The sequence below is a fragment of the Genypterus blacodes genome, unplaced genomic scaffold (assembly GCF_046128005.1).
Source record: "Genypterus blacodes isolate CSIRO-AG114 ecotype Tasmania unplaced genomic scaffold, CSIRO-AGI_Gbla_v1 ptg000156l_1, whole genome shotgun sequence".
NCBI lineage: Eukaryota > Metazoa > Chordata > Actinopteri > Ophidiiformes > Ophidiidae > Genypterus > Genypterus blacodes.
Window position 1 is genome coordinate 2,025,819 of NW_027466957.1, and position 16,948 is coordinate 2,042,766.

The following is a 16,948-nucleotide window of genomic DNA, read 5'->3' on the forward strand; positions in this document are numbered from 1 at the left end:
ATACAGTCACCAGCCAATCATTTGAAATCTCTACGCAATGCTATAACCCATCGTCCAGAGGTAAAGTCTTATCACTGTGGAAAATAATTTAACACCAAATGGATTAATAGTAGCACATTACCCATGAGCAAAACAATAATCCACAGCTGCATGTACGTAAGACTTTTGGAATTAAACTCAGTATGTGTCATGTTTGGGCGATTCCTTCTTAGACTCAGTCCAGGAAAAACAAAGCTCTGCCTCCTACTGAGCTGTTAGTATAAAGACATTCCTCCTGTCCACCCTTCTTACCAGCACTCTCCATCTTCTCCTCAGCCCTTTTTGTCACCACCGTTTCACTTTGCTTGTTTTTGCCATTGAGTACAGATGCACTTTATTCCCGATGAAAGAGAACGCAGCATACTTATGTGTAATTCACTTCATGAGTCACTTGGCTTTGTCTCGGTGTCAGTTAGTCATTTGTACAGCAGCAGCAGCAGCAGCAGCAGGGCTTAAAGTGGTAAAAAATGTTTTCTAACGCACGATTCAAGCCCACAGCCATACGGACAGAGTTTTTTCTCTTTGTACTAAGGTACAATTTACTTTACAAGCACACAGTGTAGAGGTACAGTGTTATTAACCTGACCATAGTCTAAGTCTCTTGTTACCTCATACCTAGAGATTTCCATGTGCATATTTTGAAGACAGTAACTATGAAGATGAGTCACTGCATTACTACATTACTGTGAGCGTACGGTTTGTAGAATGATCAATACAACTGAATTTGTCTCAACCCACTGCTATAAATTAGATTCCACTATTTGGACCTACAATGGTCAAACAATTTATGAAGCCAGGATTTTTGTATCAGCCAGGGTTAGGAGATGGAGAGGGTCTGGGCTCCCTGTCTCTCTCTATTGCATCTGTCATCTTTCTCTACAACCTCTCTCCAAATTGAAATCCGGCACGAAAGCATGCAAGCCAACAGGAAATGGAGCAAGAGCAGTGTTTGTTTGGTAGGCAGGTGGGCCGACACAATTTTGCACACTGCGCTGCAGGTAGAGGCAGGCCCATCAGCCAGGGTCTCTCAGTGGTAATGAATAGTCTTTATTTTAAAAAGCGAGAGGCAGAATGAGCTGGCGGAGCGGAGGGCCCTGTCTGTAATCCAGAGCTACGGATGGTTCTTGGCTCCCGGAGGAACAGGCCTACGTCAGCGCAATAGTGCCATAAAAACGCTGAGGCATCGGCCTGCCAGGCGGGAGCCAGCCGAGGAATGATGGTGATGATAATGTGGCTTATTTCTGGGCTGTTTGCACAGCTTTACTTGGCTTCATTCCGCACCATAACAACTGACTAACTTAAGCTATTATCTCACCTAATTATCACAGGCCATTTCATCCACTGATATACTGTACTGGACATGATTATGAAGCAGAGAGAGAAAGCAAGCAGGACATTTGCTGCCTCCAAGCACTGCTAGAATTAACAGAATTTAAAGCCAGACAATGAGCAGAGTGGTAAATTTGACTGAAAAGTTGTTAATATGACCTTGAATGTGAGGAAGGATTAGAAGTTGATATATGTATTTTAAATCTACTACACTTTTTCATTTAATAAATTAATTGTTTATTATAATTGTTTAATAGTTATGTATTCTGATTCATTTCTATGATTAATTCAAGAAAGAAGCTTGCATATGTTCACATTATTACAGGTCAAATCTGGGGTACACATTTTTAACATAAACATCCTTCAAAAAATTAGATTTTTGTTGCTCTATTTCCTTTTCTAACCAAAAGCAATATATTATTTCAAAGTCAGATTTATGCCTTCCAGGCTTAGAATTAGAGGCTTAGGAGAAGCAGTAGAGGGTATTAGGAAGTGTAAGATGTGGGAGAGGCGTTATACTTGTGAAATCACTGGAAGTGCGCAAAATTGTGTGTGTGCGCACACATTTTTGTGATTTACTTCAGCCTCTCATGGGCCCCACTGTAATTTCATTTCCTTCCCTTGGGGCTTGAAAAATAGTGGTTATCTATAAGGCTCAGGTGTGCAGTGATAGCAATATGAGTGACATTTGTTATTATTCTGATATTTTTCGCACCGCCTGTGTTTGAGTGGCGGGCAACCTTGTAAGCTGGGCCAGAAGAGGAGCGCTTGGTTAATAGACCCCCACAGTCGAGATATCAGTCACATGGGGAAGAGAGCCATTCAAAGGGCTTTACACACACACGAGTGCAAACCCATGATTTGAGAAAACAAAATAAGAAATATCCCTATTTGTCCCACAGGTGTTGATATTTGCAGTTGAGTTAGAAATATAGGTCACTCAAGTAGCGTTAGAATGATAGAAGATGGAGTGAAAGGGTGAAACAGGGAGCAGATGGAAGAGGAGAGGAAAGTAATAAAAGCAGGGAAAAAAGGAGATAGTAGTAAATAAGATGAGGAGGAAAAGAATGAAGGCGGAGGTGCAAAGCTAATAGTGTGCCAGCCGTGCCAGCCTGAGCAGGGGAGTTCTTATCACCTGGCCACCTTCACAAAGCTTCCGCAACACAACCCTGCCTCTCTGTTTAATGCTCCGCATTCTGAAATTCTCAGCCCAGTCCCTCTAAATCCACAATTCAGGCATTTTCCCTGAGAGGATATTAACAAAACATTGTATAACTAAAGGCTCTTTACACTCCGCCCCACCCCCATCAGCCCCAGCTCTGATGCTTTCATGGCCACTTTTTAAACCAACCTTGTTGTTACTCATTCCCACTTCTGAAATCACAACAAACCAACAAAAGCCTTCACAGTGCCGTCACCTGTATCAGTGGTGAATTTGGCTGCAGGGTTCTGAATGGAACCTGCTAAAACACATGAGCCATTTTCCAAATGTGCCCTGTCTTTGTTGTCCTATAGACGGCATCAAAAATGTCCTTTATTCCCACATAAAACACAATATCTTGGTATCTGTCACAGGGTGCACAGTTTTAGAGAAGCTGGGTTGTGACCATCAAACTCGTCCTCAAACATCTTAAATGGTGACTTACTGTTGGCGAAAGCTGGTGGTTTATTGCGATCAAACAAGCCAGGGCATACTACAAGTATATTTCCTTTTACTTATGTATGTGAGCTTAAAAGAGAAATACAGTGTCTAGTATTAATGTTATAGTATTATTATTATTATTATTACTAGTGCTGTCACACCTAAGAGGTCCTCACAGAAATACTCTCCTCTCTGCTAACCATATGCAATTAATGATCTAGCAGGCAAAAATATTAAGCTATTAAAAAGAATCACAAATCATGTCAAAAATAGCAACAAACAATATGGCAAGAAAAGCAAAAATATGCATAACAGCAAAACACTAGCTGCAGCTCCAGAGACTGTAGAGACGGTAGCGACGGCCATAGCCTGGGTGGCTGGAGTCTTAAATGATTTTCCGTACTTTCCTAAGGCATCGTGTGCTAGATGCCTTGCACGGAGAGGAGATGGCAGCCAATGATGTGCTCCGCTGTCTTCACCACCGTCTGGAGGGCTTTGCGATCATCTGTGTAGCAGCTTGCCATACCAGGCAGTCTGCAGCCTGAGATGATGTTCTCAATGGTGCACCGACTTTATAGAAGTTGGTTACAGTTTCAGCAGACCTGGCTTGAGTCTCCTCAGGAAGTACAGGCACTTCTGGGCTGTTTTCACCCAACACTCTCCAGAGCACAATTGATGTCCTGTGCTCCTTATTCTTGCCAATTTTGAGACGGAGGTTGTTATCTTTCAAAATATCTTTTTGTTATTTTTTGTGGTGATAATTGTTTTGGATGCATTGGAGGCATTTTAGAGTATCTTATTTTTTGTTCAAGCAAACCGGCTGTCATCCTGGTATATATACAGAATGTACAGTATATAAACATGTATCCTCACCCTGATGTAGAGAGATTCATGGATTTTGTCTGGATAAAAGGTGTCAAAATGAGACAAAACCTGCCAGGTGCTAATGTTAGACACTGAAGTGAATGTGGCTACACAAACAGAAAGATAGTGCATGTCAAAACCTGTTTACTGGAACTTAAAATTCACGATCGCAGACGTAGGGGTGACAAGAAGTGGGCATCTTACAATAAGTGGTTATAGCAAGCGTTCTCGGTGTTCCATGGTCGCTCAGTTGTAACTCTCCTCCTTTTCTATTAGCAAAGCATGTTGTCTGGAGGATCAGGCTGTGTGGAGAGCCAGGTGCGAGGGGCAGGAGCCGATAAAGAAGCAAGGCTGCTATCAGGACACGGGCCCTGATAAAGGGCGGCACTCACCGCTGCAGCTTTCTGATTTATAGCTGCCGGCAGTAGAGTCATGGCCACAGTTGCCAGCAATCCATGTCATGAATGAGAACCAGCCCCATATTACCAAAACAATGTTACATGCTGGCTTTATGTTGCATTATTCTGTGATAAAGTATAACAATAACAAGTCAAAACAAAACTCCCAAGTCCACATACCGTATAAGGCACTTTTAGACAAAAAAATCTGAACTAATTATGGAATTACCTAACCTGGAAATGTACATAGTAGTAACTCAGTAGTTCCCAAGTGAGTTCCTTGCTCTCACTTCTTCTGTGGTTCAAGAGCCATGAAGATTACTATTACTATAACTATCATTAGAATTATTGAAATAAGAGCAAGTGGCTCTAACACACAGTTCACCATGCTTATGTCTAATCTCAAACAAACACAATGCGGTCTCTCGTGCTGACGAGGGCAGAGAAGCCCCACAGCTTACAAAGCTCGTAAGCTCCGCTCAGCAGTTCCTGAACCACTGCAAAACACCCACACTGGAGCTTGAGGGAAAGAAATCATTCAGAAAATATGGTTCTAGGGGGAGATGTTGGCCTTGTTCTTTAGAGGGAAAGTTCCTGCCTTCCGAAACCTTCTTGTGGTGTGATTACCTACAGATGATTATTATCCAGTCAGTGCCATTATTAGTCACCATACTGAATGTGTTTAGAAGAATAATTGCTCCTGCGTGTTTTATGTGTGTTATTTTGTATAGCTTCCATACAATTTCATCAATAAAACAGCTGCTAACTGAGATAATATGAGTGCCACACAATGCCATGTCTAATTGAACCACGGTAGTGAATTGGTTGGGGAATGAAGAGAACGTAAGACTCAGAGACTGTAATAAACAGATTAATAATGTGGAAGGTTCCAGAGGCCAGCCGACGTCGTCTCTCTCAATTAGTTCTTAATCAGCGGCAGTTATTAGCCTGGTCTTAATTGAATGTGATCTTACGCTGTGTTAATGCAATCCTCAAGGTGTAATTGGTGTTGAAGGGAGAGATAAATCCATCTATCATGGAAGACTCATATTTGCTGGCTCATTCGTTTTCTTCCCCCATGTGTAACCAGTCATTATCCTGAACATGTGTGACCCTGCTGCGTTGTTTCTAGAGGGACATAAAACAAAACTTTGCCTCTGGAAGCAAGCAAATCCTTAAGGAGTGTCAACTGTAGATGATCCAAATTAACGCTTCAACTAATAACCTAAGTCCCCGAACCTTCCTATGCCATTTAGATTCCTCAACATCTCTTTTTGAAAGAGAGAAAAACTATCATCTGTTTGCCTGCAAGTGTGGTCAAAAATAGTGGATTTTAGTTTTCAGTGTTGATGCCTGGCCTCCCCAAAGGAGTGACCGTGGCCGGGTCAACATACCTGCTGTGCCATAGATATACAGTAGCCCTTGACATTCAGGACTAAGAGTTCAATTTCTATCTCACCCAGCCAGAGAATCTTTTTCTTCATGCCCTCAAATTCCTTAACTGGATTTTGGAGAACTCCAGGCAGGCTGTCATATGATTTTTTTTTCCTCAGGAGTAGCTTCACTTCTAACCACTCTCCCATAAAGGTCTGATTGATGGAGTACCTCAGATATGGCTGTGCATCTGGCAGCTTTTCTCATTTTTGCACAGCAACTCTCTCAAGCTCTTTGTGCCCAGTTGCTGGGTTTTGCCAGGTGTTAGATTCTGCAATACTCACAAGCTCCAAACTTCATTCGTTTCACACAGATGCAATCTGTTGTGTTCCTGGGAACCTGAGGTGTAGCGGGATGTTTTCCTTTTTAGTTCCTTTTGTAAAGCTCTGCTTCAATATAATTCCATTTTGAAGGGGTTTGAGATTCAAGATTCTCTGGAGTGTAGCATGGTAAAGTCTAACTCCAGTGTGTGGCAGTTGCTTACATTGTTAAATATTTAGACCCAATGAACACATTTTCTTTTCGGTCTTAGGCCCTTGGCAGTGTTTTGTGCTACCATAACATTATTTGCACACATATCTATATTATTACAAATTGTGGAAAATGTAATTCTGAAAATGTTGTCTTTCCATGAATTCATTATATTTTAATATGGGAAATCACACGAAAACCATGCACACATGTTCTCAACCTGTTCCCTCTTGATCCATCTAGATGAGGCTTGTGCCAACTGCTCTTTCGGGGCAATCTGTGATGCCCAGAGCGGACTGTGTGTGTGTCCATTGGAGTGTGTGGAGTCCCACCAGCCCGTGTGTGGCAGTGATGGTAATTCCTATGACAGCGAGTGTGAGCTTCATGTACGGGCCTGCGAAGGACAGATGGACCTCCGTGTGGTCAGCCAGGGAGAGTGCAGTAAGTACTGCATGCATTAATGTGTGTCCGTGATAGTGTGTCAGTCACATCGGTTTGGTGGAATGATAAATATAAATGACTGATCAGGTGAAGTTCAGACGAGGACAAATGTATGTTTAAAATTGCACCCACTATGTTATCTCCATTAGCAGTTCTTTAGTTACACAAATGAAAGTGGCAAGCTGTTCATATTCTTATTTACATGGCCTGCTAGGATCCTCATTGATTGGCAATTAATGAGCCAATGTGCATGTTGTCAGAAATAAAGCATGGAAATATTGCAGCAGAAAGAAAGATCTAATGCGATCATAAGTACAAGAGATGCATTTGAATGTCTACTGTGAGTAAATACTATGCATCCTTTTTTTAACACCTTACTCTGTTTGTTCTGTAGAAACATGCGGTAACACCGTTTGTGCCTGGGGTGCCCGCTGTGTCCAAAATAAGTGCGAGTGCCTGCCGTGTTCAGGCGAGGCTTTCTCCCCCGTTTGTGGAAGTGACGGCACCACCTACGACAATGAGTGCGAACTCCACCTCTCCTCATGCATCCTGAAGAGGAGGATAGATGCAGCCAAGCCTGGCAGCTGTGATGAAGGTAGGAAATGGACTTTGAAATGGTGTAATTATGATAACCAATCGGCCAATGAAGTGGTCTAATTATCTTAAACAACTGACCGGCAGTGCAGAATTCAGTCATCTGTGAATTTTCATAATGGATTCATATGCCACCGTCGTATGCCAACAGGATAACAGAAGACTGATAAACTGAATGTCACACTAAGGTAGAATGTGCCCACAGACAAAATCAGCTTTGTGAGAGGACCACAAACTTCAGCGCAGATTTGTTTGTTCAACAGTGCTTTATTCCATTTCTAGCCAATCCCTTTATTTAATCATAGTTTTTTATCCTACATTTCATCCGCAACATTTACATTCACACCATACTCTGATGCTCGTATTTACTGTGATTAAAGCAAATGTGTCATCAAACGTATACTTGGATGGAATTAATAGAAGAAGAGATAAGATAAGATAAGGTGAGACTTTATTGATCTCCAGAGGGGGATTTGTAGAAGGAGTTAACATTTACACATGAGAGGAGAAAGACAGGTGAGGAAATGCATGTGACGAATGCTTATATTGATAATAGGCTAATGGATAGTTTACATGCTTGAGTAAATCAACATACAATTGGTATCATTTAGGTATATCGCTTAAGGTACAAAAAAATCAATGTGTCAATTCCAATCTGGTTGTGGTGTTGACATGGCTGGCATTTGTAGTAGTATAGCTTTAGTAGTAGACCACTGTCCCTCTTGGTCATTTCGCCAACAAACCAACACTGGCAAAGGCAACATTACAACCAGTGGTTAGTGGTTGAGATTCAGACAGCTGTAATACTGTTCCCCCTGTGGCTGTCAGGGGGATACATAGTCATCTGATGACAAGGTGTGAAGGAGAGCGGATTACACCTGCCAGCAGGAGGGATGGCTGAAGAGACTAAAAGAAAGGATAGATGGAGGGCAGAACAAATAGAGATGAGAGGATTCCACTTCCATTTTGATTGCTAGCCAGAGGTGTTTCTTTCTTTTTTTCTATCATTGTCTATAGAATTGGCGCTGGGCCTGTGCGGAGAATTATACCGCCAAAGCCTCTCGTGGCCAGTTTAACATAATTTGATTCACTGAGTCGTGTGACCTTTTTTGTACGTGGACCATGAAGTAATGTGAAACTGTGACCACTCACACACATAGACACACATACTCTGTCTTCATTGTCTGTTGGTTGTCTGGAATCAGGCAAAAAAAAACGTTTTGCTTCCTTAAGGGCATTGCTTTGCTTGTGTTGCCTGATGGCACCGTTTCTCTATTTTACTCCTTTTTTTTTCTCTCTCTCTTCCTATCTCTGCCTCTTTTTTGTTATCACTTGTTCATTTTGATTCAGAGAAAACCATCAGGCTTACACAATAGAATCGTTTTCCCAATCCCTGTCCGTGCTTCCTATCCTACCCACTCATGTCTCTCCATTTTGTACTTTTCTCCATGAAAATTGTTCCTCTCAACAAAAGGGGCACCAACGCTTTCCCAGACAGGGGGTGGGTTTGTCTGCAATCGATACATTTCACTGCAGGAGTGCTAGTCCTCTCTTTCGCCACAGGCACTGTCCCTGGTCCTTTCCGCCCACTCAGACCCACCACAGGAGCATTTAGAAGCTGCTGATTTCCATCTGAAATATCTGGATTTCTTCTCCTTAGCATATGAGATCATGTGGGAAGGATATGACCCCTGGCTAGATGGATGGGTGATCGGTTTTGGCTGAATTTGTAGTTTATATGGTGTGATACATTCTGTCACAAAATACAAGATTTATAAGATGTGTTTTCCTACAGCCAAAGCACACTTCCCCAGACTCATACTTCATATCTAAGATAAGACCGTTGAAAAAGTGAGCGTGTGATTCATTCGTTTATGTAGACCTGATTTAAAAACCGTCCTCATTAGTCATGTAGGGGAGGAGAGCAGAGAGGGGGGGGGGGTTCTTCTCTGACGCCTTTTATTTAGCAGTAATGAAAAATGACAGTGTTCCTACTGTTGGCCATACAGGGAAATTTATCACCTGTTTAATTTCACACTCTGGTAGGCCTGGCCTCAGCTTCTTTCTCGACACTGACAAAGTGGCAACCGAGAGCAGTGCATCACCTAAGGGGGGCCCAGGCCCTTTTTTAATTAAAATACACATTTAATAAACAAGATTATGAGTCCGACATCATGCGGAGATGCATGATCCCAAGCCTATTCTTCACATATCACAGCTCAGACCAGGAAAGCACCCAAAGATGTAAAAGGCCGGAAAAAGGAGTGGAGGAGGAGGAAAGGAGGTGGAGGGTTGGCCGGGTGGAAAAATACTTTATTGATAATCGGATCAGTGAATTATTGCCTCAAGGTTGATGCATCCAAGGGCTTGTAACATTGCGTTGGTATGAAAAAATTCCTTTTCTTCCACATGTGCCATCTCCAAATAGCCTATCCTTTCTTTTTTTCCATCATCCTCGCCAGCTGAGACTCTCCATCCTTCTTTATCTCCTGGAACTTTATTTGGACTAACATGCTGTCACATCTGTCAGGAGCAGGCCGTACGAGGGATTGATGAGACAAGTAAATAGAAACAGAGAGCAGGAATCAAGCCGCTGATACATCGTCCTACAGAGGCTGGTGTCATTTTCCCTTAGTTGCTCTGACACATGCCGTAAGAAGCAAGGATTTGTGACCAAGGACAGCCGTACAAGTTGACATTCACACGTCACAATATTAGAGGTCACATATTAGTGGTTGCTCCATGAGCCACTCGGGGAAAGATGGATGCTGAGGCTATAAAGCTTTTAACACACCATCTTTAACACCAGGCTGCGTCTCAGTCCATCACACACATTTTCTCCCATATTCCCTCTATGATTTCCTTTTGTTCTGGCTCTTTTCATTGCAACCCAGTCATCTTTAGACAATGAAATCTCTTCCTCTCCTCCTTCTATTATTGGCGCTGTCAAATTCTTGCAGTACGTTATTCTCTCTGTCTCTCCTGGACATCATTCGTATGCTATTCGTTTCTTTTCATCTCTCTGCCACTGAATTCTGTCTCCTTAATGGAGCTCCCTCGGCTAAATAGACTCGGGCTTCTGACATGATTGAGTAAAAAGGAACGGATGGGCAGCGCAGAGAGAAAAGCTGATGTAGCCATCTTAGCTGGGGATGTTTTAATTGAAAGGTTCACAGTCAGTGCAGGTGGTGGGCACATCAAACAGCAAACATTAAATTAGGACCCCCCTTTAACCATCACTTGTATTTATCTATTCTAATGCTCTACCGCTTTATTTTTTTATCCGGCCTGTAAAGGAGACCTGAGCGGAATATCAATCGGCTATTTCCATTTTATTGTGCCATGCTGAGTTGGCATTAAACGGACACAGGTGGCCAAGCTGTGGTCCAAGATGTTCTTTTCTCTCCTAGTATGTTTGGAGGTTTTATGTCACAATCCAGTGTTTGCTTCATGTATGTATGTCACTGGGTTGCGCAATATATTAGAATTACATAACTAACTAACTATGGCTTCAACAAGTACCACGCAGGTGAATCAATGCCACTCTGACACAATACAACAAAGAATGTAGCTGTGTTTGATTGAATTCGACTGTACAGGTGTGTCTAATTTAGTGGCCAAATGCAGTACAGCTTGAGCAAATCAAACGACTTCAACTTGGATAGAATCCCAGGTCTGTCATATCATGTTTCACAGTAAACATAGTAGACTCCCAAACCATTTCTGACCAGATTGGACCTTTTTTTGGAGGTGAAACCAAACTAAACCAAGAGCAACAGCAACAATTCGACTATTAGCCCGAGCATTAGCCCCACCAAAATATGACCGTATGCTGAGCGTGTGGTGCTGTGGTTCACAATCAATAGCTACCTACAGGACAACAACAACAAATTCAGTCCAAAGTGATTAGGGTCAGAGGTCGATCTCGTTTCAAATGGATACAGAGTGAGTCTATAAGGAGTCCAGATATCTGCTTCTGGGCGAGGGATGTGTGGTTTCCTGTACTCATGTGAAGCTTTGCTCAGCCACACAGCGCTCCAGCTCCCGTGCTAATGAAGTGAATGCCCTTCCACTGTATCGACCACTCAAAGCTGTCAGAGCCCATTGGCATTGACCCATATCAAAGAGTGGGCCAGGCCTCATCCCTCCACTGTGCCTCCCCGCACTGGGACCTGCCCCATAATCTACTTAAGAAGATGGGCTATGCTAAGTGGCACTTCTACCGCTTCTCTATCGATTTGACCATTAGAGCCAGCAGGGGCTGTATAGTAAAGGCCAGTCAATACAGATGAAGCTTAGTTGAATGAGACTAAAAGCAGAAAGACGCAGGGTGAAGCAACTTCATTACCTGGTGTTGTTGTGGCTCCTGTTGTGTCGGGAGCCTTTAGTGTGCCGGCAATTCCTTTTTTTTTGGAAAATAACAAATCCGTGTCAAAAGATTTCTTTCCACCCTCAAGGCCACATCTTTCCGCTCTTCATCCGCTCCATCTTTCTTCCACCGAGTGCTTCACTGCCATCTTCCTCAGGAGTGTATTGTAGGGGAATTTTGCAACTTCAAAAAGGTTCCTCCCACTTTTCTTTGCTTTGTAAAATCCTACATTTTGTTTGTGCTACATGAAACTGAATATTCTGCCGGGCAAATCAGTTTCTTTCTATTGTTTTTCCTTTCTTTTTCACGATTCCCAACATCAAGTGTTTCATGAACCTACAGAACCTTGACAGTGATAGTGGCTCTTTGTTCGGTTTCTCTGCCTTGAGGTTTCTTAGCTGTCATGAGGTTAGCTTGAGCAAACCCTTAAATTCACTTTCAAACAAATAAAAGGACTTCTCGGGATACAGATGAAACATTTCTTGGACAAGACTCAGGAGATAATTAGATTTCACAGAACACTTTTGTAGTTAGAGGCTTTCTCATATCAGGAAGCAGGCACCCATAAAGCAGGCTTTGTCGCAAATTCTCCACACACTTGGAGGCCAGAGTTAATAATTCCCTCCCTTTTTGTCTGTGATTTAATTGAAATAAATAGGATGCTGTGCTTGTGTTGCAGAGATGTTGCGTCTAATTTATTTAGTCAATCTCTTGGCCTCGCTGTGGTTGGTCATTATCTTGTGCTACCAGCAGTGCCTTTGGTTTCCGCTTCCCAGCCACCAGCATGAAAGAAATTCAAATTAAGCAAACTCTGATACTGTTGATGTATGATGGGAGGACAGGAAACAATGACTTAACTTAATGAACTTAATGAAAAATAAGCCAGATGACATTTTCTACCTGATGCCCCAACAGAGTGCTAGTTCCTGCTTGTGTCTTTGTGTTTGACGGATGACTTTATGAGACTTAAACTGTGTGTTTGTGTATCTCTAATGCAGATTGTGGCTCTGGAGGGTCAGGCTCAGGGGCAGAGAGCTGCGAACAGGACCGCTGTCGAACGTTTGGAGGCTCTTGGGACGAGGATGCAGAAGATGAACGCTGCATGTGTGACTTCACCTGCCGGAGTGTCCCTCGCAACCAGGTATGGCTGCCCTCTAAACTATATGCCCTTTAATCAACTCTTGCTAATCCTAACTGGTAGTTGTTGTGCTAAATAGTGCTCCCCATGAGCAATAATCTGTATTTGTTTAAAAGCAGTTGATTCCTTTTTAATGGCTAATGTGACATGAAGCACTAATATTGTGACGGTAATTACACATGATTTTAATGGAGACCAGCCATATTGTAATTTGCTTTCAAATGGGGCGTCACTCTCGTCAAACTAGACAAGCATGGTTGCCGCTGTCGAAGGCAGTTTAAACTTCACATTTGACATTACTGAAACCTCTGATACATTTTTAGGTGTGTGGTTCAGATGGAAAGACCTACAGCAACGAGTGTGAGCTGAAGAAGGCCAGATGTGCAAAACAAGAGCACTTGTTAATTCAGAATCAGGGACCCTGTACAGGTTGGTACACCAGACCACTCAGTGTTGAAGTCATTACATTGTCATTCACATCCCATTTCTCCACTCATTTCATCCATTGATGAGGTAGTAATGATTTGCTGTGGAATTAATTCAGACTGCTGTTGTCTCACACTTGGCCAGAGGCAAAGAAATGGAGGATCAAGGTTAAATATTGTCTGCGTATGAAAAAAGAAGTTGCTTTGCTTTAGCACTGAGGCTGAGCAGAGCTGTGGGTATGGCAAGTGAACAACTCTATTTTGACTGCTGAGAGTTTAGAATCTTCCTCAAGGGCGAAGGGATGGCATGGAGCAGCTAACTAATGATTCACTTTTTCTGCCGGTTTAAACAAGTGAATTGCTGGACACTAGTTTGATTCTTTATTCTCCAGGCTCCCACTTATTTTGATATGAAAACCCTCTGTTTGCTTGCAATTGAGTGTCATTTATACAGCCAGCACTGAAGTAGCTAAGCAGCAAAGGTTTGCCATCTTCTCCCTCATGGCCGTGTTTGTTTGGATGCTAGCATTGGCCAAGGAGCAGAGCAAAATAGCTCATCGGGGATTTTGTATGATCATTGTTTGAGTCCCCGCAGCTCTAAACAGGACAAGGACAGAAGGAGGGAGAAAGAGTGAGCTGCAAGTGTGCACACTCATATCCCCGCAGATTCTTCTTCTTCCTAAGCTAGCCTCCTTGGGCACTGACTGTCATGCTTCTCTACCATCCATGGATAATCAATCCTTTTTTGAAGAGTTCTCTATGGGTACAAGAGCTTTGGGCTCTGCTCTGCTGTTGTCCAATGAAAACACGTAGTTCTTCGGGAATTACGTTGCCCTCTATATTAGCCATGTAAAGGAGAAGCTTTGTATGACCACAACTCCTAAAACTTATTCAACTCTTGCCAGCCTTTTTAGAGGTGGTGATTTTATTCATGTCTTTGAATATACCATCTACCACATGCAAAGCTTCCCACTTGTACACTTGAAGCCCTCCTTTATATCCGTCCGCAGTCACAAATGTGGGTCAGGGATTTTGGTAAAGTCTGAAGTGCTGTTACTTTTCTTCATGAGCAAACACTCACAGATGCCCTTGCAGGAACACAAAAGACAGACTCAGCTTTAGTACGGCACCAGTCCTTGAAAACGCGGGGGTAAAATTGTATGTCACAATGAACTATATTCCTACTGACAATGACCACTGAAGAGGAAAAATCCCTGAAGGGTAGAGGAACATATGAAATTAAAAGTTCTCCTCGTCCTAATAGGCTCAGTACAGATAGCCGACTGGAACAGCGGAAAGTGGCAAGTTAAATGAACTGTGTCCAAAGCCCATCTCTGGCGTGGGAAAGCACTGGAAAAACAGCAAGCCGAGTCATCACCATTAGGCTGAAGCTCATATCCACACCAGTAACAGTGTGATTTATGGCCCCTGTATCTACAGCCTCCAAACTCCAAATGAGCAACACAGGAAAAAGAGACGGAGAGGGGAAGAAAGAGAGAGAAGAAAAGGGAAAATTTCAGCTTTCCGCATATACAGGCTTGAGTTTGAATGGTGATATTCTTCCCTCAGCCATTAGTAAACCCCTCCCCCACTGTTCCCCCTTTTCTTTCTGTTGTTTCTGGAGAAGTGCCAGATTTGTGAAAACATTTGTATTTATTTTGTTGAACGTCGTTTCCCTGTTCAGGGCTGTCACGCTGGTTTGAAGACTGCCGCATCCTTAGACAAAAGAACTCCACACACACTGCACACAAAGAAACTGCTTGGCACATTCCTTCACATTATGCTGCACGCTTTCTCTTTTCCACAAGGTTGTAGGGCAGCGATATTAGACAATAACAAATGAAGAGAACATGCCTCCCTAGTAGGTGGTAAATGTCAGCTGCTGCAAATTCACCAGTAACACCATTGTTTGTTTTCACTGGAGGTAATAGCATCATTGTCCCCGTGATTTTGAACCATTGCAGGGGAAGTCAAAGATAGAATTGTTATCTTGAAGCCAGCTGCCAGTCTCTCCACCTCTGCCCCTCAAGCCAATTTCTTTGTTAGCAAGAAAAAGTTGCCTGTTTGCTCAGAGATTGTGTCATCTAATTCCTTTCCACTGAACCTCAGTAATCACTCTAAATGTTGGTGTTCTCTCTCTCTCTCTCTCTCTCACTCTCTCTCTGTCTCTCTCTCTCTCTCTCTCTCTCTCCTCCATCCTCTATGTACCGTACCCCTTTTCCCTCTGTCCTCATCAGTGATTGCAGCCACATCTCCCCCTGAGCTGACAGCCCCCCAACACTGCAGTCAGTCGGTGTATGGCTGTTGTTCCGACAACGTGACGACTGCTTTGGGAGTGGGTCTGGCTGGATGCCCGAGTAAGTCTTGTTCTCCATCTTTCACTCCTCTGCTCCTGAATTTGTTCTGTGCGCAGAAAAACTGTAGATACTATCTGATTGCTTCAGCATATGGGTCTTAGTGTCCTCGACTGCAATTACGGGGCCAAGTCGTGGCGTAGGAAACAATTCCTCTTAATCCGCCGAATAATTATGAAAATGTCGAATGGAATCTACAGAAAAATCTCTTCATGTGATGATGTTGACTAATGATGGGAGAGAAAATGCTGCATGAAGCTCCACACGGGGGAAAATGCAGACTTAGAGATAAGGATCTGCAGAGATTTAGTGAAGGAGAAATGTAAGCATAGTTTATCCTTTTCTTCGTTTGTGAAATAGGGCTTAGCTAATGTATGAGCCTTACAAGAACTGTCAGTGCAGAGTACATATGGTAGTAAGTACTGTCGAACTTTGAAGTGACGACAACAAAGAGGTCTTTCAAAAGAAGGAAAGCTTAAACCACCATGTCTGTGTTGCTCACCTCCCTCAGGTACGTGTCAGTGTAATGTCTACGGCTCCTACCAAGGGACATGCGACCCCGTCACGGGTCAGTGCTCCTGTAAGCCCGGCGTCGGGGGCCAGAAGTGCGACCGCTGTGAACCGGGCTTCTGGAATTTCCGTGGCATCGTAACAGAGAATATGAGCGGCTGCACACGTAAGGAATCGTTTCTGTGTATCTGCACTTAATATTCATTTCTTTTTTCTCTCCTTTCAAAATTCTCACTTACTTTTTACTGACTTACTTTTTATTGATTGTTAGTCTGAGAAAGTAAGCTGCTGTAGCTTTAAACACTTCTTACTCGAGCAATCTATAATGGTCATTTGTTAGCTGTGCATGCCATTTATACATAACATTTATAAACCAAATGAAATATTGATCATAAAACACTTTTCAAACATATGTTATTCGCATTCCATATTCCTATTCCAAGAAAGTAAACTTATCAGCCAATTGTTACATCATCTACAATTAACCACAAATGATAGTGTATGGAACTGTGGGGGTGGGAGTTTCTGTGTTGCTTGTTTACTGCTTGTGATCCGCCATTAAGCTACATTACAGTTTCACATTGTGATGACAGGCTTTGTAGAAAGACACCCTATCCTTCAGATCTGTCAGAAATGCATCGCATAAGCATAGTCTTATCTATTTGTATTCAAGTAAAGACCGGGGTCAGGGCCCTGTGTTTGTGTTGGTGTAAAGCAATATGGTGACCAGTGTTCCATCGCAAAGGTATCATAGGACATACACTCTAAAATCCACAGAAGATTTTCCATCAGCAGCAGGAGGCCTGCAGGTGCCTCACCCGTGGCCTGACCTTAACAAGGTTTATCCATGCCAAGAGGAGGTTCAGCTGGAGACGGGGAAAAACACACATTATTGATTCCAGGAACATGATGGGGTTGATGTCCTTCCCGAGGGTTGTTT

General features: G+C 42.9%; 1 protein-coding gene across 2 annotated transcripts in view; it reads left to right on the forward strand.

Annotated features, from left to right (window-relative positions):
• The window catches only part of agrn (agrin), a 224,083-nt gene that overhangs the window by 163,897 nt on the left and 43,238 nt on the right, over positions 1-16,948 (forward strand). For both annotated transcript variants that reach the window (XM_076167235.1, XM_076167236.1), the window contains 6 exons: positions 6,421-6,618; positions 7,013-7,213; positions 12,580-12,722; positions 13,043-13,148; positions 15,382-15,501; positions 16,010-16,174. In XM_076167235.1, the coding sequence (XP_076023350.1) occupies positions 6,421-6,618; positions 7,013-7,213; positions 12,580-12,722; positions 13,043-13,148; positions 15,382-15,501; positions 16,010-16,174 (933 nt within the window). The remainder of the gene's footprint in view (positions 1-6,420; positions 6,619-7,012; positions 7,214-12,579; positions 12,723-13,042; positions 13,149-15,381; positions 15,502-16,009; positions 16,175-16,948) is intronic.